Here is a 24,221-nt window from a genome sequence, read left to right as displayed (position 1 = left end):
TATGTTTTCCTCTAAGAGTTTTATAGTGTCCACTCTTACATTTATGTCTTTAATCCATTTTGAATTTGTTTTTGTGTATGGTGTTAGGAAGTGTTCTAATTTCATTCTTTTACATGTAGCTGCCCAGTTTTCCCAGCACCACTTATTGAAGAGGCTGTCTTTTCTGCATTGTATACCCCTGCCTCCTTTATCATAGATTAGTTGACCATATGTGGGTATATCTCTGGGCTTTCTATCCTGTTCCATTGATCTATATTTCTGTTTTTGTGCCAGTACCATACTGTCTTGATTACTGTAGCTTTGTAGTATAGTCTGAAGTCAGGGAGCCTGATTCCTCCAGCTCCATTTTTCTTTCTCAAGATTGCTTTGGCTATTCAGGGTCTTTTGTGTTTCCATACAAATTGTGCACTTTTTTGTTCTAGTTCTATAAAAAATGCCACTGGTAGTTTGATAGGGATTGCATTGAGTCTGTAGATTGCTTTGGGTAGTATAGTCATTTTCACAATGTTGATTCTTCCAATCCAAGAACATGGTGTATCTCTCCATCTGTTTGTATCATCTTTAATTTCTTTCATCAGTGTCTTATAGATTTCTGCATACAGGTCTTTTGTCTCCTTGCTACGTTTATTCCTAAGTATTTTATTCTTTTTGTTGCAATGGTAAATGGGAGTGTTTCTTTAATTTCTCTTTCAAATTTTTCGTCAGTAGTGTGTAGGAATGCAAGAGACTTCTGTGCATTAATTTTGTATCCTGCTACTTTACCAAATTCATTGATCAACTCTAATAGTTTTCTGGTGCATCTTTAGGATTCTCTATGTGTAGTATCATGTCATCTGCAAACAGTGACAGTTTGTTTTACTTCTTCTTTTCCGATTTGTATTCCTTTTATTTCTTTTTCTTCTCTGATTGCTGTGGATAAAACTTCCAAAGCTATGTTGAATAATAGTGGTGAGAGTGGACAACCTTGTCTTGTTCCTGATCTTAGTGGAAATGGTTTCAGTTTTTCACCATTGAGAACGATGTTGGCTGTGGGGTTGTCATATATGGCCTTTATTATGTTGAGGTAAGTTCCCTCTATGCCTACTTTGTGGAGGGTTTTTATCATAAATCGGTGTTGAATTTTGTCAAAAGCTTTTTCTGTATTTTTTGAGATTATCATATGGTTTTTATCCTTCAAGTTGTTAATATGGGGTATCACATTGATTGATTTGTGTATATTGAAGAATCCTTGCATTCCTGGGATAAACCCCACTTGATCTTGGTGTATGATCCTTTTAATGTGCTGTTGGATTCTGTTTGCTAGTATTTTGTTGAGAATTTTTGCATCTATATTCATCAGTGATATTGGTCTGTAATTTTCTTTTTTTTGTAGTATCGTCTGATTTCAGTATCACGGTGATGGTGGCCTTGTAGAATGAGTTTGGGAGTGTTCCTTTCTCTGCAATTTTTTGGAAGAGCTTGAGAAGAATGGGTGTTAGCTCTTCTCTAAAGGTTTGGTAGAATTCACCTATGAAGCTATCTGGTTCTGGACTTTTGTTTATTGGAAGATTTTTAATCAGAGTTTCAATTTCATTGCTTGTAATTGGTCTGTTCATATTTTCTATTTCTTCCTGGTTCAGTCTTGGAAGGTTATACCTTTCTAAGAATTTGTCCATTTCTTCCAGGTTGTCCATTTTATTGGCATAGAGTTGCTTATAGTAGTCTCTTATAGTGCTTTGTATTTCTGCAGTGTCTGTTGTAGCTTCTTGTTTTTCATTTCTAATTTTATTGAGTCCTCTCCCTCTTTTTCTTGATGAGTCTGGCTAAAGTTTTGTCAATTTTGTTTATCTTATCAAAGAACCAGCTTTTAGTTTTATTGATCTTTGCTATCGTTTCCTTAATTTCTATTTCATTTATTTCTGCTCTGATCTTTATGATTTCTTCCTTCTACTAACTTTGGGTTTTGTTTATTCTTCTTTCTCTAGTTCCTTTAGATGTAAGGTAAGATTGTTTATTTTAATTTTTCTTGTTTCTTGAGGTAGGATTGTATTGCTACAAACTTCCCTCTTAGGACTGCTTTTGCTGCATCCCACAGGTTTTGGATCATTGTGTTTTCGTTGTCTTTTGCCTCTAGGTATTTTTTGATTTCCTCTTTGATTTTTTCGGTGAACTCTTGGTTATTTAGGAACATATCGTTTAGCCTCCATGTGTTTGTGTTTTTTACGTTTTTTTTTTCCTGTAATTTATTTCTAATCACATAGCATTGTGGTCAGAAAAGATGCTTGATATGATTTCAATTTTCCTAAATTTACCAAGGCTTTATTTGTGACCCAAGATGTGATCTATCCTGTAGAATGTTCCATGTGCACTTGCGAAGAAAGTGTAATCTGCTGTTTTTGGATGGAATGTCCTATAAATATCAGTTAAATCTATATGGTCTATTGTGTCATTTAAAGCTTCTGTTTCCTTATTAATTTTCTGTCTGGATGATCTGTCCATTGGTGTAAGTGAGATGTTAAAGTCCCCCACTATTATTGTGTTACTGTTGATTTCCTCTTTTATAGCTGTTAGCAGTTGCCTTATGCATTGAGGTGCTCCTATGTTGGGTGCATATATATTTATAATTGTTTTATCTTCTTCTTGGATTGATCCCTTGATCATTATGTAGTGTCCTTCCTAGTCCCTTGTAACATTCTTTATTTTAAAGTCTATTTCATTTGATATGAGTATTTCTACGCCAGCTTTCTTGTGATTTCCATTTGCATGGAATATCTTTTTCCATCCCCTCATTTTCAGTCTGTATGTGTCCCTAGGTCTGAAGTGGGTCTCTTGTAGACTGCATATATACAGGTCTTGTTTTTGTATCCATTCAGCCAGTCTGAGTCTTTTGGTTGGAGCATTTAATCCATTTACATTCAAGGTGATTATCAATATATATCTTCCTATTACCATTTTGTTAATTGTTTTGGGTTTGTTTTTGTAGGTCCTTATCTTCTGTTGTGTTTTGCAGTTAGAGAAGTTCCTTTAGCATTTGTTGTAGAGCTGGTTTGGTGGTGCTGAATTCTCTTAGCTTCTGCTTGTCTGTAAAGCTTTTGATTTCTCCATCGAATCTGAATGAGATCCTTGCTGAGTAGAGTAATTTTGGTTGTAGCTTCTTCCCTTTCATCACTTTAAATATATCGTGCCACTCCCTTCTGGCTTGTAGAGTTTCTGCTGAGAAATCACCTGTTAACCTTATGGGAGTTCCCTTGTATGTTATTTGTCATTTTTCCCTTGTTGCTTTTAATAATTTTTTTTTTTGCCTTTAATTTTTTTCAATTTGATTACTGTGTGTCTCAGCGTGTTTCTCCTTGGGTTTATCCTGCATGGGACTCTCTGCACTTCCTTGACTGGGGGGACTATTTTGTTTCCATTAGGGAAATTTTCAACTATAATCTCTTCAAATAGTTTCTCGGGTCCTTTCTCATTCTCTTCTCCTTCTGGGACCCCTATAATGTGAATGTTGGTGCATTTAATGTTGTCCCAGAGGTATCTTAGGCTGTCTTCATTTATTTTCATTCTTTTTCTTTATTCTATTCTGCAGCAGTGAATTCCACCATTCTGTCTTCCAGGTCACTTATCCATTCTTCTGCCTCAGTTATTCTGCTATTGATTCCTTCTAGTGTAGTTTTCATTTCAGTTATTGTTCATCTCTGTTTGTTTGTTCTTTAATTCTTCTAGTTGTTTGTTCTTTAATTCTTCTAGGTCTTTGTTAAACATTTCTTGCATCTTCTCGATCTTTGCCTCCATTCTTTTTCTGAAGTCCTGGATCATCTTCACTATCATCATTCCGAATTCTTTTTCTGGAAGGTTGCCTATCTCCACTTCATTTAGTTGTTTTTCTGGGGTTTTATCTTCTTCATCTGGTACATAGTCCTCTGCCTTTTCATTTTGTCTATCTTTCTGTGAATGTGGTTTTCGTTCCACAGGCTGCAGGATTGTAGTTCTTCTTGCTTCTGCTGTCTGTCCTCTGGTGGATGAGGCTATCTAAGAGGCTTGTGCAAGCTTCCTGATGGGAGGGACTGGTGGTGGGTAGAGCTGGGTGTTGCTCTGTTGGGCAGAGCTCAGTAAAACTTTAATCTGCTTGTCTGCTGATGGGTGGGGCTGAGTTCCCTCCCTGTTGGTTGTTTGGCCTGAGGCGACCCTGCACTGGAGCCTACAGGCTCTTTGGTGGGGCTAATGATGGACTTCAGGAGGGCTCACGCCAAGGAGTACTTCCCAGAATTTCTGCTGCCAGTGTCCTTGTCCTCACGGTGAGCCACAGCCACCCCCTGCCTCGGCATGAGACCCTCCAACACTAGCATGTAGATCTTGTTCAGTCTCCTATAGGGTCACTGCTCCTTCTCCTGGGTCCTGATGCGCACACTACTTTGTGTGCCCTCCAAGAGTGGAGTCTCTGTTTCCCCCAGTCCTGTCGAAGTCCTGCAATCAAATCCCGCTAGCCTTCAAAGCCTGATTCTCTGGGAATTCCTCCTCCAATTGCCAGAACCCCAGGTTGGGAAGCCTGACATGGGGCTTAGAACCTTCACTCCAGTGGGTGGACTTCTGTGGTATAATTGTTTTCCAGTTTGTGAGTCACCCACCCAGCTGTTATGGGATTTGATTTTATTGTGATTGTGCCCCTCCTACTGTCTCATTGTGGCTTCTCCTTTTTCTTTGGATGTGGGGTATCTTTTTTGGTGAGTTCCAGTGTCTTCCTCTCGATGATTGTTCAGCACTTAGTTGCGATTCTGGTGCTCTCACAAGAGGGAGTGAGCACACGTCCTTCTACTCCGCCGTCCGGAACCAATCTCATGACTCTTTTTTCACCTTCCCTCTTTTCCTCCTTCTCTCAGTTTCCCTCCACTCCACCTTCCTCTTTCCCTCCTCTGTTTCTCCCTCTCCATTGGTTTGCCCAAATTATATCTTGAAAACTCAAGTAAAGGGAACCAATATTTTCTGAGTGTCTGCTGTGGGGCCAACACTATGGTAACCATATGAGTGTCCTGTGGCTGCTGTAACAACTTACCACATGCTTAGCAATGTAAAACAGCACCATGGATTATCTTACAGTTTTGAAGGTCAGAAGTCTCATTGAGCAAAATCAAGGTGTCAGCAGGGCTGTATTCCTTCTGGAGGTTCCAGGGGAAAATCCTTTTTTTGGTGCCTTTTCCAGCTTCTTGTGGTCTCTTGCATTCCTTGGCTGGTGGCCTCTTTCTCCGCCTTCAAGGCCAGCAATGGCAGGTTGAGTCCTTCTCACATGACATCACTATGACCTGGCTTTCATTGTCACATCTCTTTCTCTAAGTCTTCAGTGGTTTCGTCCATTTGCAAGGATCCTTGTGATTACATGGGGTCCATCTAATCTAGGATAATCACTCTATTTTTAGGTCAGGTGATTTTCAACCTTAATTCCCCTTTTCATGTAGTGTGAGATATTCACAGGTCCCAGGGATTAGACTGAGGGCATCTGTTGGGGACCATTATTCTGTCTACCATATAGCCTTTCTTTTTACATTATCTCATTAAAGTCCCCCAGGAACTATATGCATAGGTGGTGTTATGCTCATTTAAAGAAAACACAGTGGCTGTTCAAGTTTAAGTAATTTGCCAAAAGTCAGAGAAATGGCCACATAGCCAGTATTCAGGCTCAGATTAGTTTTGGCTTCTTGTCCCATGCTTTTCCAGTTATATGCAGCTTCCCTTTTAATAATTTGAGGAAAAGATACTGAGTATCATTCAATTAGAAATAAGGTCTAGCATGTTGGTCTCAAACTGTGTATGAAGGCAACAACAGGACCCTTTATCTCCCCAAGAATTACAAAATCATTTCTAAGTGTCGTGCATTAATGGCCGGGAAGGTGGCAGATGTTCTGTGTCCAGAGGCTGTAAAACACCAGGAATATTTCAAGGAGGTCAGACTCAGGGAGCGTGGATGACATGAACTGACACTCACAGTGAACATATCAATATGTGCGTGTGCAGGTGTGTGTGTGTGTCTTTGAAGTGCTTCTTTTCTCTGTGCTTTCCCTGTAGGCGGTGTGTCTTTATAAACCCTTCCAGGACTCAGGGTTTTTGGTCCCTGGCAGGATAAAGAATCAATCAGATACATTGCTGTAACATTTTTATATCCTGCAAATCAGAGATAGTAGCCTTTCTTCTCCGCCAGTCTAAGCCCCTCCAAACTGATTCCACTGGACTGACTTTGACAAGAGTAAACCGGAGGTGTTTTGTGGCAAGGATAAAGTAACTGTCCATCTACCCTAATAGCAAAAAGCGAGTGAGTCAGTGAAAGGAAAACAACAAGGGGCCAGGAGACACTAGCGAGTTCATTTGGAAAATACCATTTTGAAGCTGACTTAAGAGAGGATGAGATCTGAGCTTGTTCACAGCCTGCTGAGATAATTATTTGTGGCAGTAACTTTCTCTGTTTTTATTTATGGCCGCTTCGAATACAGTTGTGTTAAGCTTTTCTTCAGTTCTTCTGTCTCTCTGTGGCCTCTGGAACAGTCTATGATGCTGTGGTATAGAAAACCCTCTGCCCTTATGCCTTCCAGGTTTAGTGCATAGTCAGCCAAGTGTAACAAACAGCCCCAGATCTCAGGGACCGCAGGCTGCACATGGAGTTTCCTTGCTGGGCATCTCTCCCAGGTGCTTGTCCTCTAAGCAGTGACTGATTTCTCTGATCGTTCTGTTGGATGACTCCACCACCTTGGAAGTCCTCCTATTCTGTTTTCCTAGATGGGTAAAAGAGGGCACTTCAGGGCCCAGGACTAGTGGTGAAAATCCTTCCACCCTCCTTTTGTTGTCAGTGCTTAGTCACATGACCAAAAATACTGCAATAGAGCCAGGAGCACATAGCTGTGGGTACTATTATAAGAAGTAACTAGAGACTCATAACAAGGAGAGTTCTTTGCTTGAAAAGCTTATTTCCAAAGTCTAAAGCAGGGGTTGCAAACTCAAATGCCTAGAGGGCCAGACAAGGGTGTAACTAAGTTGAGTGACGGGGAGTAGTAACGTAGGGAGTCGTGCAGGCAAGGATAGCTCAGAGAGGTGTGCTCGACAGAACGTGATAATTTAACTTTTATGACAGACTGCTCTGGCTGAACCAGCCACATCTGCTGGCCCGATCCATCCCTTATGCTGCCAGTTGGCAACCTGCAGTCTGGGGCAGAAAAAAATCATTTTTTTGGAAGCAAACTCCGAAGTTGGCTATGCTCTTGAATCAGCACCTCAGCACCTGTGAGGATAAACAAACACTCTTTCTTCTTAAAAGAGAAGGCTCTGAACAGCAGCACGGAAATGGAAGCTAAAAAGAGAAGCAGGTATGAAGAGTGTGTTGTCAGAATTTGCCATCTGTACATAAGCTTAGGGCAGGGGCTCGTACATAGAAGACAGAGCCCTGATCTGTCATTTTATTCTTTTTTTAAAAAATATTTATTTATTTATTTGGCTGTGCTGGGTCCTAGTTGCGGCACGCAGGATCTTTGTTGCGGCACGTGGGGTCTTTGTTGCGGCATGCGAGATCCTTAGCTGTGGCATGCAGGATCCAGTTCCCTGACCAGGGATCAAACCCAGGCCCCCTGCACTGGGAGCGTGGAACCTCAACCACTGGACCACCAGGGAAGTCCCTGAGCTGTCATTTTAAAGGATGCTCAGTGTCCTGCAAGAGCAGCCCAACTCAGTCCACAATAGGCCCTGATGTTCTTACTGTGCAGCTGACCCCAAGGTGCAAATTCTCTCCTTATCTTTTATCTGATTCAGATCCCTCCTGTTTCCCTCTGATACTTCTGAGCACAGTCTATCCATTGAACAATTTTATAGTAGAAACAAAAGTAATATTTTGATGATATTTGTCAGTGTCTACCCTGGGAATACGAGTGAATCCTGTATATTAATTTAAACATAATACATAGAAATAATAATAATAATAGTAAAAATAATAATAGCAAACATTTATTGAGCAATTATTATGTGTCCAGCACCGTGCAAGGCTCTTTACAATAGTTTACTCACTTAATCCTCATGACAACATATAAGACTCTATCTGAGGAAACTGAGATACAGAGGGTTACAGCTAGTAAATGGCAGCTGGTAAACTGGGATTCATACAGAACCATTGTGGCTCTGTCCTGTGCTTATAGTCTGTCTGAATGTGAATCTGCCTTCATAAGCAGGCTGATTGTAATTTTCACGTAATAGAAATCCTTTGGTGATCATAAAACTTGATCATTGCTGAGCTTTCAAAGGTGTATTGGTTGCCTATTGTTTATGAAGTGCAAACTAATGCATAAATGAACAAAAGAACCATATAGGAAGACCGTTACTGCCATGGCATTAAAGATGCATTTGGAATGTCACTCATAGCCTATATTCTGGAAATGTTAAAGAGAGTTTGGGGAAAAGCATGTCCAGGTATCATATTTATAAGAGTGACATGTGATGATATTGGAGAAGGGGCTGCCTAATTCTGGAGTCATGTCTCCGTGATCATCTTAGACCAGTGAGGGACGCCTCTGCATATCCCACCACCAAACTCAGTGCTGTTGAAGTTGAAGCCATGGTAAGCTCATAGCTGAAGACTATTTGAAATCCGCTGCAAAAATCAAGGGGTAACAGCAGTAACTCGAACGCTCTACCACTAGTGCTCAGCAAGACATTCAGCTTCTGGGGAGCCCTAAATTAGTCTGGATTCTTTTTTTTTTTTTTTTCTTTAATTTTTTTTTAAAATTTATTACTTATTTATTATTTTTATTTTTGGCTGTGTTGGGTCTTCGTTTCTGTGTGAGGGCTTTCTCCAGTTGCGGCGAGTGGGGGCCACTCTTCATCGCGGTGCGCGGGCCTCTCACTATCGCGGCCTCTCTTGTTGCGGAGCAGAGGCTCCAGACGCTCAGGCTCAGTAGTTGTGGCTCACAGGCCCAGTTGCTCCGCAGCATGTGGGATCTTCCCAGACCAGGGCTCGAACCCGTGTCCCCTGCATTGGCAGGCAGACTCTCAACCACTGCGCCACCAGGGAAGCCGTGGATTCTTTTTTAAACGCAGTTTTGTCGTTTCAGAGATCTGTTGCATGAAATCCAGAGAGGCATAAATTCACGTGAAAGCAAAGTGTGTGTTGGTTAAAGAGACCACTCTATATTCCTCTCCATTTATCCAGCTAATTCTGACCCATCTTTGAGATCAAAGCAGAAATGCCCCTTCAGTGGGTTTGCTTTCCTTGATTCCTCTAGGTGAAGTTCGACTCCCGACTCCCAGCTTTTACATGCTCCTGAAGAGAGCCGTGATTTCCTTTCAAGTTAAATTTTAATTTTAGTTAATCAATTAATTAAATTATGATTTGTTAATGCCTCTCACCTTTTATAGTCCATAATAACAGTTAACACTCTTGACTGCTTATCCTGTGCAGCACTATTCTAATTGCTTTATATGTATCATTCCATTGAACCCACATGGCCACTCTCAATGCACATCTTGTTTTCCATATTTCTCTACATGAGAAAACTGAGACCGGAGTGGCTGGGGGAAAAAATGCCAAATAGCACAGTCAGTAAAGGGCAGAGCCAAGAATGAACGAAGTCAAACAACCCTGGAATTCATGCTTTTAATGATTGTCTTATAGGGCTTCTCCATAAGCTCCAGGACACCACCTAGCAAAGTGCTCACTGAATCCCAGGAGTTTAATAAATGTTTGGGAATAAGTGAATGAATGGACACAGGGAGGAGAGAGTGAATGAATTATATGACTAGTTCTTACCTCGCTAAGTCACACTTGCCCAGGAAGAGTGCTGTGTGTTCATATTACAAAACCTTTAACCTGAATTTTGCCTGGTGGATGAAGTGACCCAAGAATTTGCACACACACACAAAAAATCTTTGAGCTTCTGAGAGTTCTCCCACCACTCTCACGCTCCCTGAGCATCTGCAGTTGGAAACGGTTTATTTTTCCTTTATGATTCCAGAGGAATCCTAAGTAGAACCTGCCAAGAGGCCAGGACAGAGACTAAGCCACAGAGAGATAAGCACCAGGAATTCCACTCACCTGTACTCTCAGTCAGTCCTGGATTCTTAGCTCAGGATCCCTGGAGAAATGTCATTTGCCTTAGTTCCTCGGGAATGACTGGTTTACTGGTCTGGGATTTGAGGGAGGAATTAGCTGATTATAGGGTTAACATATAATTGTAGGCATAAGGTGCCTGGAGGCGACCCTTGACCACTTGATGTTTAACTGAATTAACGTTGGCCAGTTATAGATTTTCTGCTTGCATAATTGCCAGCAAATGATTCTGAGTCCTGAATCTGCATTTTCTGTGTGCACCACTTGGGATGTCAGCGTTATGATTGCCTTAGACGTGATCTACTCAGGGCCTGCTCTCAAGGCAAGGGAAAGTTTTACACACAGAAGTGCTCAGATATGCGACTATAGCATCCTTCCCCCCTTTGATTTTAGAAGGATGATGTCGGTCAGGGTGATGACTCTCCTATTTCAGTTCCTCTGATGTTTCTCAGGCCGGCCACATGGTGAACCTTGGGAGATTGATTCTTGCTCTTGTTCCTTGGGTTCAGTGCATTTCAGAGGGCTGGTATTTAGAGAGAAGCCCTGGTTCCACAGCTTCCAACCTTTTGTACACTCCTTTGAGATCACCAGTGGGGATGATAATGAGTTTTCTTCAGCAGCCTGTGTGCAGTGGTTAACAGTTTGCATTCTGGTATAGCTGAGTCACTTTGCTGTGCACCTGAAACTATCACAACATTAATCAGCTAGACTCAAATACAAAATAAAAAGTTAAAAAAAAAAAAAAGAGTTTGCATTCTGGTATCAAAGTTTAGTTTTCCCCATAAGCAGACACTGAGTCAAAGACTTGAGTGCAAAATAGTTTTATTTGGAGGGTGATGTCAGAAAAATACCAACAGGGGATGAGTAAATGAGCCAAAGAAGAGAAGGCAGCTAATGGACGGTGAGTTATCAAGCCAGATACCACCGTGGACAACTGTTGCTTAAGTCCAGGTGGGAGGCAGAACACTTGCCTCTGCGTTATCTCACCTGAGGGCTAGGGTATTCACACAGCAGTTTTCATCAGTTATGGTGATGGTCTTGGGGGTGTGAATTTCCAAACACTGCCTGCTGGCACCATACTCAGATAAAGCAGCCTCCCCCAGGTTTCAGAGAAATGTCCCAGGCAAAAAAATACAAAGTCCTGCCTGAAGGGTGTAGGCGGAGCTCTGTCAAAATCAGAGAACACTTAAACCTGGATTCAGATCCTGGCTCCACCCATCCTAACTGTGTGATTCGGGGCAAGATTGTTAGCCTCTCTAGAATGTCAGGCCCCTTGTCAGTAAAATGTGTCTTATAACATGCTAAGTACATCACAGCGCTGTTGTGGAGATTGAAGGAGATAATGCATACAACAAACTTAGGACAGTGCTTGCCATAGCAAGGCTGAAAAATATTAGCAATCATTGTATTGTAAGTATTATGGAGCGTCTTCTCTGTGCCAGTATATGTGGTAGGTGCTTGGTATAAAAAATGGGGAAAAAGAGGTAATCTCTAACTTCACACTGCTTATAGTCTTTGCCTACTAAGCCTATGACTATTTCTTACCTGACTTCATTACCCCTTGTCCAAGAGTGTTTTCACATAACTTTTATGTTCCAAAACATATAAACTAAATTTTTGACTTCTGGATGAAGTGCCCCAAGGATTTGCAAAGACAAAGCTGAGCCTTCAGAAGCAACTGTAAAATTTAAATTTCCTAGTAACCAAACATACTAAAGTCAAAAGAAAGGGGTAAGATTTATTTTAATAGTGAATCTATTTAGTCCAATCTGTAAAATAGCATTTCAACCTGTAATCCCATAAAAATTATTTATTATATATTTTACTTTATTTTTCTTTTCAGTATTTAGTCTTCAAAATCCAACACGTATTCTTCTACTGACAGTTTCAGCCCAGCTACATTTCAAGTGCTCAGTAGTCACCTGTGGCTTATGACCACCATATTGGACTGTGAAGGTCTACGGGGCCCTGGATTCTTGTTAGAAGTAACTTCCAATGGAGTAGCTCCGTTTTCCTCCTCTTTGTCGATGACAGTGTTCCTTTGCATCTATGAAAGTGAAGTTGGTTTTAGCTCAGGCATCATATGAAATTGACAGTTTCTGTAATGAAATTTCACACGTGGAAACCATGGTGAGATTCTTAGCAGGTGTAAAAATCTGAGGAAGTTATTTCTTTAACGACAACTTAATGGAAACTGCAGCAGCTGTTCCCATTTGCGTGTTTTCCAAATCTCATTGCCAAAACGAACGGTTGGCAGCCATAGGAGAGGTATCAACTTACCTCTTCATTTGGGAAATGAAATTAAAACCTCAGCTCGTTTCTAAAAGTCACAGATTTGGTAAAAGTTAGCAGGGCAAACGTATAAACCGCTGTTAAAATATTGATGGCTTTGTTTTTCTCAGGTGCTGCTGCTAACATCTGCAGAAGATTTGGACTGCACTCCTGGATTTCAGCAGAAATTGTTCCATATCAATCAGCCAGCTGAATTCATCGAGGACCAGGCGATTCTAAACTGTAAGCAGCGTCACTTGACGATGCTTTTGGCCTATTCACCGATGTATAAGAATGTGACTCAGGATATGGTATTCCCTAAACTAAGTATTTTCTGATCGTTTTTGTTATGTCACTGCTTGACCCAGGGTGGAAGGTCTTGAATTAGGGCTTTGTCAGCTTAGAGGTGAATAGAGTGGTGTGTGTCTCTTTTAAGTATTTTATCACTGATAAGCATTTCCTGACTGCTCCCAGGAAAGGGGACCACCAAGCCTCCAATGTATGAAATCCATTTCCTCTGGGCAGATCCTGAGAACAGACCATTGCCATCCTATGTATTGCTGTTCTACCTCATACATAGCATTGAATCAAAATAATGGTGAGAGCAGGATGTTAACTTCTGGGAATTTTTAGGCATAGGAATTTAAACTCTTATTCTTTTTTTTTTTTTTTTTTTTTTGTGGGTGACTTGTTCCCTTTATTGTATTTTTCTGTGTTTTCTATAATGAACATATATTACTTTCATAATCTAAAAAAAATAGATATACAAGCTATGTATACACATATGGACAAGAACCTATCAATGGATAATATTATTTTATCCATGGACACCTTTTTTTGAGGTCAATGTTGGTATATTGTAAAAGCCTCTTTGTTTTATCTTGAAATCTTTTACAACTAAACATATTGTTATTAGGACCTAAAGCAAGTTCTTTTTTTTCTAGATTTGGGCCATTTGGCCTGCCAATTTTCAAAGCACCTTTTTTTTTTTTTTTTTCCACACACACACACTGTATTTTATTTTTACACGAGATAAACTCTTATTCTTAATGCTAATAAGATAGTTTTCTGAAGGATTTGAAACCTCTACTGGCTATTCTAAACTCAAATCCCCCCAAATCCAATTAATTTCCTCAAAATATGCTCTGCTCAGATCTGTGGTTATAATCTCTTCCTATTTTTAATGCCACTGTTATATTGTTTTATCTTTATGAGGGCATGGAGTGCATTGCTAAATGCATAACAAGCTTAGTTTTAGGACGATGAATTTAAAATTGATGGTAGACAAATAAGCTTTTAATTGTAGGCTCTTGAGCAGCATTCTTTAACATTTGGGAATGAAGGATATAAAAACAATGGTTTAATTTGGTCAGATGCTCTATGGTCCCTTTAGGGAAGATAACTGTACATTTGCCCTTATGGTCCCAGGTTTGCCTTTCAGGATAAACACATTCCTTCATTCCCGTGCTATGTGGCTGGCATGTTTAAAGAAAAGGGGGAAAAGAAAACTCAGCCTGTTCGATTGGATTGTTCTGTGAGGCTGGAGCACATTTTAAGAGTTGAAAGGAACACAATAATGAAGATACAATGTTGAGCATCAAGGGAGCCCTCCAAGGTGAAGCCCATGCACATCTTGATGCAATTACGCCTATGAAGTCATTTCAATAATTAGAGTCTATAATGACAAGGTGCAGGACTGGCACAATAAGTGAATTCCAGTATGTGATTTCATGTTAATTTGATCCCTGAGTGTGACTCCTGGGGCAGGCCATCACGAACTCTCATTTGTCTTTTGATTCTTCTGTTTATCAGAATCACTATATTTTAAACGGAACTTGGTTTAAGATACCATTTTTCTGGCTCTCATCTCCTCTCGTCTGCATCATCTCCTCTCTTCTCTTCTCCTTCTCTCTTTCTTTTCTCTTTTTCTCCAAGCAATTCCCAAATGGCATCTATATTAACATGTGTGGAAATGTGAAGCCACCCTGAGTATGGAAATTATTAATAGAGTTGGTATGCAAAGCAGGCCCATAAATGTGATTACTTCTGTAATCTTCACTACACCAAACAGCTTTTAATTCACCTCTGAGAAGCTGGAAACAATCATACTTTGGGGGACCTTTTTCATTTAAACAAGACCATCCTGTACATTCCAATATCACAGTTTTGTGTGTGTCTGTGTAGCTTTTTTTTTTTTTTTAATCTCCTAAGTAATTTAGTGGGTTATGGTTGTTGATTCTGTGTAAGCTAGTAAATGCTAAATGGAGCTGGGTTGATTATCAATGATAGCACGTTCAGGAAAAGTCAGTGATATAGGGATTGAGGATATTTTAAAATTTATATGTGAATTTGTATGTGAATTGTTGGATCAGCAAAATCTGATTAGCCCCCTTCTCAGTGAAACTGTGGGTCCATGTATATTACTAGGGAAAAAAATACAAAGAGCAGATTTGGTTTGATACCTTTCAGTTCATCTCAAAGCAGTGAACATAGGTTGTCATGAGTATAACCCTGAGAATAAGGTTAATTGTGCCTAAATGAAGAAGAAAGTTTTCACAGACTTGAGAATGTCTGTTGAATACTGTTTGGGAAATCTGGATTTCCAGAAGCAGTAGCAATGTATTTTGCTCTATTTCACATGGAAGAGGAAATAAAAAGCACAAAATTTTGAACGGACTTTTCCCCCTAACCAACTAACATTTTAAGTCTCCCTCCCACCCTCTCCTCTCATTCTCAGTTTCTTTCATGCATTTCTTTATGGTCCAACACAAGACCTTTCTATCTCTGAAAAATGTGATTAGCCAAGAAACCAATGAGTGGTGTGACCTCTCAGAATGAAGGCCATATTGTCACAAGGCTAACATCTGGATGAAAACTGGAAAGAATCAAGCAGAACCAGAATGTTTAAAAATACTTAGATATTTGAGGCCACTACCAAGATCCAGAAAATGGTTAGGGATAGTTCAGTGATGTATAAATATAAGCTGATGATCTAGGTAATAACAGAGGCTAAAAGAAACCAGGTTAGTAACATTACCTTGGACTCCTCCTATGGCAGTTACACTTTCCATTTTTCCTTTATCTTTGCAATATTTAAGAGATTTGGCTTCCAATCATTGTGAATTTTTGTCTTGCAGAAAGTGTAAAGTACAGCACAATCAATCAATTTATGTCTACGCTTTTCACCATTTTATAAACTTGTCTGAAAATGTTGTCTCTGCCCTACAGACATAGTATATCTGCTCATACCCCAGACTTATATTCAACCAATTCTGTGTTAGCTTTTAGCACGCGTTACAGGGAATGTTTATTCTGTCCATGGCTTCCTGCTCTTTTTGTTCAGACGGTAATATTTCCTTTTATCCTTTTTCATCTTTCCCCTCAATTCTCAATGACTTATCTTTTTCTGCTTTAACTGTTACTAATGGTCACCTCCACTCCTTTTATTTCCCTAATATTTTATTCACTGTTCACTCTGATACATCTTTCCCTCAGTTGTTCTAAAGCCTTTTATTTTCTTCACATCCAAATAACTCTTTATTCTACTCTCCTTTCCACTAACTAGACTTGCTTTCGTCTTTAAAGGGCCATTTTCAACAAGCTTCTAGGATCAAAACATGGCATCCCACTATTTCTTCTAATGTAACCAGGGGGGAGCTTTATCATTGTAGCTTTCACAGCATGATGCAAAACCCCCAACTCAAGATAACTTGGACAAAAGTTTCCTGGCTTCATCTCAGTCTTAAAAGGTGAGCTGGGAGGATGTGTTTATTGTCATTTTCAATGAGAAGTACAAGAAGAAAGGGGAAGACAGTTTAGAAGGCAGAAACTCAGAAAGGAGATATCCACTCAAGGCCTTCGGACTCCAGGAGGAATTTGTGAGGGGTTTGTTGCAGGAGGTCCCTAGAGGTTTCCAACACCCCGAATTCTCTTAAATTGGTTGATGGGGTTGCTTCTCCTGCAACGTGAAAGTCATGCAGTTCTGGTAGCCGCTATCTTGATACCACAATATTTGGATAATGACCCTGTTTACAGCCTCCCAGCTGACACCCAGGCTCCAGAAGAATATCTGGCCTGGAAAACTGACCAGCCACCCATCTGATATGGAAAAAGACCAAGTGATAAGCCCCTGACTATCTTGTGTCCTGAAAAATTGTAGAACAGAATATTCTGCCCTGCCATATCAGCTCAGACAGACCTTCCTGGCATTATGGAGGGATCTGTGATCATCTTGTTCACTAAGGGAAACCATACTCATGATCCTCCAACCTCTATAAGGAGAGATGTCTCCAACTTCCAGTGTCCAGAAAAGACATCTTATTGGCCACCCAGCCACTATCCAGTCAGTGCTTTTCATCCCCCTTGTTCATCCTTCGTGGGTCACTCCTCTTGGACTACACACACACAAACACAGATACACAGAGAGAAATTGCCACACCTGGGTTCACCTAAAATACAACCTGTGTAATTACACTTTTAATAAAGAAGCCTCATTAGTCAAAATAGGCTTGTTATGAAACAACCCCAGTGACCTAACACTATAAGAGTTGATTTCTCATTCAGGTCATGTGGATGCAGGTTGCCTGCTTTCCTGGGTAGCTCTCCTCCAAGTAGCTGCCCTCCACGCAGGAACTTGAGGACCCAAGCTACTTCCAACTTGGTCCTGCCATCTTGGGCCTTTGAGTCACTCTTAAGTCACCGAGCTGGAGAATAGAGGGGTGAGAAAAAGGGTGGGGAAGGCACCACAGATGTTTAACCACTTGAGCTCAAAAGGGACATGTATCATTTCTGCTTACACTCTTAGCCAGACCTAGTCACATAGCCAAGCTAACTGCAAAAGAAGCTGAGCAATGTAGAGGAACACAAGTATTGGTGTAAGTTCACCATCTCTACACAGATCCTAACGAAGCAAAGTGACCCCAGTCAAAAAGAGACTCCCAAAAGAGACAGAACCAGACCACAAAGGAGGCAACTGTCTCTGAGTAACTTGGGCCTACATGGGGATAAGGACAAAGTTGGTCATTCAAGCAGGACAGCAAGGTCATGTACCTGTGACTACATCCTGCTTTTCTTGTCAGGGGATGCTTCCCACTGAGTAGAATCAGCTTCTTCCCTGCCCCCTCTTGCAACACCCAGGGAGGGACCTTTTGATAATTCTACTAAGGATGGGCTCTAGTTGTACCCGCCCGATGATTATAGTATTGAGGTTAAGGTCATATAGTTTAAAACTCACATTGACTAGAGTTCAAACATATGACACAGTCACGTTAGCTACGTGACCAAGAGTGAGTTACCTGAATCCTGTAGGTTTGAATTACCTCATCTCTCTAAGAAGGATAATTACAGTCTTTACTTCTAGAGTTGATGCAGTAATTGATGGAAAAATGCTTAGAACATAGTTATGAATAAATGGAAGCTGTTATTATTATTACTATCATTATTGCTATTGCTGTTATTATTGCCAGTGTTGTTGTTATTATTACTATTATTCAGAGGTCTTAGATAGGTTTGGTATCCTTATAATGGCCATCTAAACCTGACTTTTTAGAAGACAAATCATGGACCTTAAAATCTGAAGAGATTAAAAAAAAAAATCTGAATCAGTGATTCTAGGATTTGAACTTCATGGGCCAGTAGAATTTTTTTAAAATCTTGGATTGATAAGAGTGTACTTTTAAACATTTTTCTAAGTCTGAATATGAAAAAAGAAAAAAAAAGCCAGCTAATAAATGAGATAGAGTGAGAATACTTCCATTTACTGTGGCCAGACTTTTCTTTTAAAAGGTCATTAGTATCAAAAAACAAATGAAACAGGAGTAAGGACCAACTACAAAAGAGAAGGCAGTCTTTTAATTTCAGTAAATTTTGCTCTGTAAAAAATGCACCAAGTGTTCTTGTTTACCTCATTTTGGTGGGAAATCACTGATTTAAGGCATTAGGTTGATGTTAATTAATCTCTTGACTTTTCTGATATTCTTCTAAAGTTTCAGTATGTTCATTTCCCTGGAGAGGAGGGATAACTCAAGAGATTTCCTCATGAAGGGCTGTATGCATATACTGACAGAAGAAAGAAAGAGAATTTCTAGAAAATATAACAAGTGTGCACACATTAGAGGCAGATGTTGGGAATTTTTAAAGGCACCCCTAGTGCTGACGAATGTGGCATCTGTGGCCTTCATAGCCGATATTTACTGTGTGCTCTCTAAGTGTGGAGAGTCCCCTTGAACCTCATAATAGGCCTTAGGGGGAAAATACCCTCATGTGCCCATTTTACAGGTGAGGATACTAAGGCTGGGCTAGGTGAGGCACTTCATCCATGGTTGTATTGCTTATAATTGGTGGCATCAAAATTTGAATCCGGGATTCCAGTGCTCTGGCTCTTATTCAGAGTTCTCTGGTCTTGTGTCTTGTAGCTGTTGTTGATGTTGGTGGTGACCTATCAAGGAAATTTGCCACTTAATTTTCCCATCTACTTTCGTCAACCTGGGTGAAATAGAGAATTTCTACTGCATTATGTTTTTTCTGTTCATAGACAAGTTCATTCTTCCTCTATAGTACAGAAAAATATAGAAAAAGTACCTCTTTTTCCTGTTTTGGATAGATCCAGTGCCAGTTTGTCCATGACCCTGCACTCCTTGCTTTCTGCCCTCTCCCATGAGTTCCTTTCACCAAGAGGCTTCTTGGTCATGCCACCTTGATACCGACCTTGGTTAGTAGCCAAGTCATCCATGGAGTCCATGGTGTTGCATAAATCATATTTGTACTTAACATACATGAGTCATGGCTTTTGAGGGTGTTTTTAATTGACTATAAATCAAACAGGGAACTTGAAAAATGAAGGCAATTAATGAAAAAGCAATGTGAGAGGTGTTTTGCATCCTAACGCTGGAAATACATTGCTAGTGAATTAAATGTCAAAACAAAGGCCCTTTTGACCCTGCTGAAAAGATTTCATTTGGGTGGTAATAAATGGATGAACTTTCCAACCTGGCAGGTGGAGAAATTCCTGTTTCCTGAGTTCAAGCTGACTCGGGATTTTGTCTGTATATATTCTCTATCCTTGAGAACTTCCTAAGTTCTTTTGCTTTTGTTTTCAGTTTTAGTGATTTAAGAAATAAAAAACAAAGATAATTTCCTTTCCATTTTCTCGTTGTCCTCTGTACTACTAACTTGTATTAACTCTCAGGTTGGGAGATTGATTAACTGATTAGTGAAATTATTTAACGTGACCTGTACTACAGTCTACATAGATCTGAATAGGTTGGAGTTTCAAGTGGTATATTTGGTTTAAACTGTTGTGATATGCCAAGGAAAATCACTCTGGTGTCACTTAATTCACTCCATCATTATGAAGGTGATTATACTTTGGATCAGAATGTGGACTCCTATTTACATTGATTTTTCCTATATTTAAACAGAGTCCTATAGAAATGTAATATTTTTATAGGTTTGCCTCCCACCCCGCCACCAACATATCTGTAACAGTTGAGTAATCAATTAATATTAACTAGGGTACGCATAAATGCATTATATTAACTACCTCATTTCGTAAAAGTAAAGTGATATAATAAAATAACTGCAGAATAAGAAGAACACATATACACATTAGGGAGGGATATGGTAAAATGCTTAGAGATCCTTCCATTAGACTTGGGTCCTAAGTTGTACTTTGAAGGTTGGGAAGCATAAGAGGTAACAGAGTGAGAGGGCCTTAGGAGAAGAGGAATGTAGATGCGGTGGAGCTCTCTTGGCATAAGTTTTCTTATCAGTGGAATGAAAGAAATAAATAGACCAGAGGAGTCACACTGTCAGCTCTTGGACTAAATTTGTCCCACAGATATGTCCTGTTTGGCTGCTCAGTGTAGGAGTCTGAAGTGTTTAATGAAAGAAGTTCGTTGTCAACATTGAGAATTTCACTTTTAAAAATTCATAACTTCTGGCAGTACTGGACCTCTAGAATATAGATCCTAGAGGCAGGCTGCCTGAGTCTAAATCCAAGGTTAGCCCAGTAACTTGGGCAAGTTGTGTTGCGGGGGGTAACCTCCCTGTGCCTCAGTTTCCTCATTTGGAAAAAGAATCATAATGGTAGCAACCTCAATAGGTTATTCTGAGGATTAAATGTAAAGGGTTATGAAAAGTGGCTGGTCTATCATAAGCACTAAAATATTAGCTGCTGGAAGTAGTGTAGCAATAACAGTAGCTGAGGCCTTCCTTGTGGTTCTCCAGTCTCTACTGTCTTCCTGTCATCCGATCAACTTCCTCCTTTATTCTGCCTGTCCCTTATAGGCATCTACATTCACCTCCATGAAGTCACCCTTGCTCCTGAGACAGGTGTGTGGGTCGAATGATTCAGCACAAAAGACCAAACATACATGTTGTTTTTATCATACCACTGCTGTTATTGACAGTGGTTGTTATTGGTGGTAAAGGAAGAAGAGGATGGCGCTAAGATATTGAAGGGCATGGGATGGCTGGCGCTGACTGAGACTTTGAAATCTACCTTTAGTGCTTTGAATTGTCAATATGGGGAATATATGAAAAGGGGAGCCGTGCGATCAGACAGTGTGGCTGGCTTTCTGGAAGTTCAGAATAGGACACGGATACGAGAGAAGAGCTGGGAAGGCTCAGGCTGGCATGGAGCCTTTTCAGAAGTTCTGAGATGGGGATGGGTGGGAGGCATATCAAAGGAGAGATGGGCAGGGGAGAAGGCAGCATGATTAAGAAGCACTGGAGTGTGAAATAAGGGTAAGAGCAGAGCCCCGGAGAACTCCAAGGGTCTCGACTGGGGAAGACATCTAGAAGACAAGTTTTCTAAAAGAGATGCAGCATCCCTGGAGTTTATCCCAGCTCAAACACTGACTTGTATGACCCTTTTCCTCTCTGGACCTCTGTTTCCCCATTTGTGTAATGAGGGTATATTAGGGCTCTTTTGGTTGTAATCCTAAGTAACCCAACTCCAACTGGCTTTAGCAAAACTATATAAAATTATCAGCTCACACAATTGAAAATTTCAAGGTTTGAGCTGGCTTTAAGAACACGTGGATCTAGATGCTCTAATGATATCATCAATATCACACTTAATTCTTCAGCTTTGCTTTATATAGTGTTGGTACCCCTCACTCTCAGAGGGGTTTCCTCCAGGATGGCCACCAGAAATCCCAGCCTTTTATTCTTCCAGCTTAACAACCCAGAGCATCTCTTTTTCCAAGTGTCCCAGCGAACACCCCATGGCTAACTGTCTGGGTCCAGCTTGGGTCATGTACCTACCCCTGAACCAGTCAAGGTGTCCAGGAAGATTTGGGCTGGCAAAAGCAAGAGTCCACCATGAGGGTGTTTTACTCTGTTGCTAAGGTCCTTTTCAGTACTAACATTCTACGACTGCAGGCCGTGGTCCGTGCAAGAGAATTTTTAGAACGTAGCACATACGCACGTTGGAAACGTCTCTTAGGTGGCAGCAGATGACAGCCATCATGCCAGGTTTCTCGCTGGTGATGCTGGTGAGCAGATTGCTTAATTAAGACTGTCAAGTTCTACGTGCTGCCATATGGCCTCACTCTTCAACTTGTTGAGTGTCTTCACTCACATGGTTCTGGAGCTGGTATAAATCTCTTTTATTTCTGTTTTTCTTCAAAGGGTTAAGAATACAGGAACATACAGATGTTACAGGAGCATCTCCGAATTTAAGGTATTAGAACCACATGAATTGGGCTGCTTAATGAGTACAACACCAAAACATAAATTGGGCAAGATTAAGCGTAGCTTTAAATAGTTTGAGAAGGCAGAAGATCTTATTATCCTGTAACAGATCAAATCCACACACATTCTAATAATTGTGATGCCCTCTGTCTGTCCTTTTTTATCTTAATTTTCATGGAAATTTTTGTTGGCTTGAAAGCAAAAGGGCAAGAGGTGCGAACACTTGCCAGTCAGAATATCCCTAGGCACTTTTTGTACTTAACCAAATTTGCATTCTCTTTCTGGAGATAGGAAAGGAAATGACATACATGGAGTCCCATTTGTTTAGTCAATTATTTAAGAATCACAGAATGGTCACACATCCCTTATGCCAGACCCTGTACTAGGTACAAGGGATAAAACTTTAAACCAGATAAAAAAAGATGCCTTTTGTGTTAGAGCTTTCATTTTTTATGGAAAGAGAGAGACAGCCATGATAGAAATAAACACCTAAGAAAACAGGAAACTTTTACGTGAAAAGCTGATGATATATACTACGAAGGAAATAAGACAAGGTTGTGTGATAGAGATTTCTGGATGGCTGCGGTAGAATGGGTGGCTAAAGACGTTTTCTTTGAGAAGCTGAGACCTGAACTAGGAGAAGGAACCAGCCAGGTGGAGATGGCATTGGTAAACCTTTAGGCAGAGAGATCAGGTAATGTAGAAGCACTAAGTTGAGAACAGGTTTTTTAGTTTAAGATATTCTGATCTAGGAAAGGGGGCGGGGGTACCATTTTATCCATTTAATCAAGTCAACAGCCCTTTGTAAGATAGGATTATAAATCCCATTTTAACAAAGAGGGCATGAAGGTTGATTTAAAGACCCAGTATCTCAAAAGAAGTACCAGCAGTGGAAAAGGAGCTCTGATCTCCTGACTCTGCATGTTCTCTCCATGTGAAAGGCTATTTCCAGTTCCCTCCCACAGAAGTGCTCCAGTCCTTTCCTTGGAGAACAGACTGGGGTGCCCCTGAGGGCCTCACAGGGCTTTTGGTATGGGCTCCTGAGTTGGATCACTTGCCTCCATCACTTGCAACATGGTAGTATTTCCAGTCACGCACCCTCTCAGTTCCTCAGTAAACCTCTCAGTTCCCCATCTGTAAAACAGAGGTAGTGTTTCAAGGATCGATTAATCAAGATAACATATGCAAAAGTGTTAGGACAGTGTCCGCCACGTGGAAGCTCTATATAAAGGTTGGTTGATTTTATCATTGGAAAGAATAAGGCAAGGGAGGGAATGTCTACAGAATGATGCTGTTGGAATGGTAGTGCCCGTGTCTACCAAACGTGGCATGGGGAATTTGCAACCCTAGCCCTAACTCCTCTGAAACAGGCCACATGTTCTTCCTGCTCCCTCTAAGTCTCCATTTTCAGAATTGTCATGTTGTAGGGGCACCTGCCACTACCCCCTCCCAATACACACACATTCTGCTTCCTCGTGTTTGATCTCTTTGGGTAAAAATTAAAAGGATGTTCCCTGAAAAGCATTTGAGAAGTGATCCTTCCCAACCTTAGATCAAGATGTGTTTTGGAATTTAGAAAAAGCTAGTGAAATGTATATGCTGTATATTACCCACTCCACCAGGGGGGTCTGGGGCAGCACCGTGTAATAAAACAGATATTTCTGCAGTGACACATATGGATATTTACCCTAACCAGGATAAACAAGGACCACAGATACCACCATGTGTGTTCAGGTTGGGTTTTTGTGCCAAGTGAGTTACAAGGACACTGGTATGTGGAGCATCTTGGATTTCTGAGTTGCAGGCTGCCCTCCTTAGGAGAACATTCCCGTGAAAAATTGCAGACCTCAATTCCGCTGAAACATTCAGCTGGCCTCTCCACATCCCAGCTGCTTCTCGGGGCAGCAAAGTGTGTTGGTGGACCAGCCTCCAGGTTCCAGCCACCCCACACAACCCCGCTTCTCCTTGTGAGCAACTTGGTAAGTGGTGTCTTAGCAGGACACCCCTGAAAAGTGTCCAGCTGCTGCACCAGCTTATTGCATCCTCCTCTGAAGCCCAAACAGTTATCAGCCATCCAGCTTCCTCTTAATTGTGCAAGTCAGCTGATTGCAGAGACCTCCCAGAGGATCTATTTTTAGCTAAAGCTGGTCTTAATTTTCATACGTATACATTAAATTCCGTGGGGGCAGGGGGAATTCCAAATGAG

General features: G+C 40.7%; 1 protein-coding gene across 2 annotated transcripts in view; it reads left to right on the top strand.

Annotated features, from left to right (window-relative positions):
• The window catches only part of CDH13 (cadherin 13), a 1,038,265-nt gene that overhangs the window by 209,134 nt on the left and 804,910 nt on the right, over nucleotides 1–24,221 (top strand). For both annotated transcript variants that reach the window (XM_007182584.3, XM_057533958.1), the window contains exon 2: nucleotides 12,451–12,562. In XM_007182584.3, the coding sequence (XP_007182646.1) occupies nucleotides 12,451–12,562 (112 nt within the window). The remainder of the gene's footprint in view (nucleotides 1–12,450; nucleotides 12,563–24,221) is intronic.

This window comes from Balaenoptera acutorostrata, chromosome 19, assembly GCF_949987535.1.
Source record: "Balaenoptera acutorostrata chromosome 19, mBalAcu1.1, whole genome shotgun sequence".
Lineage (NCBI taxonomy): Eukaryota > Metazoa > Chordata > Mammalia > Artiodactyla > Balaenopteridae > Balaenoptera > Balaenoptera acutorostrata.
Note: the sequence above shows the minus strand (reverse complement) of the source record. Positions and strands in the feature narration are given on the sequence as shown.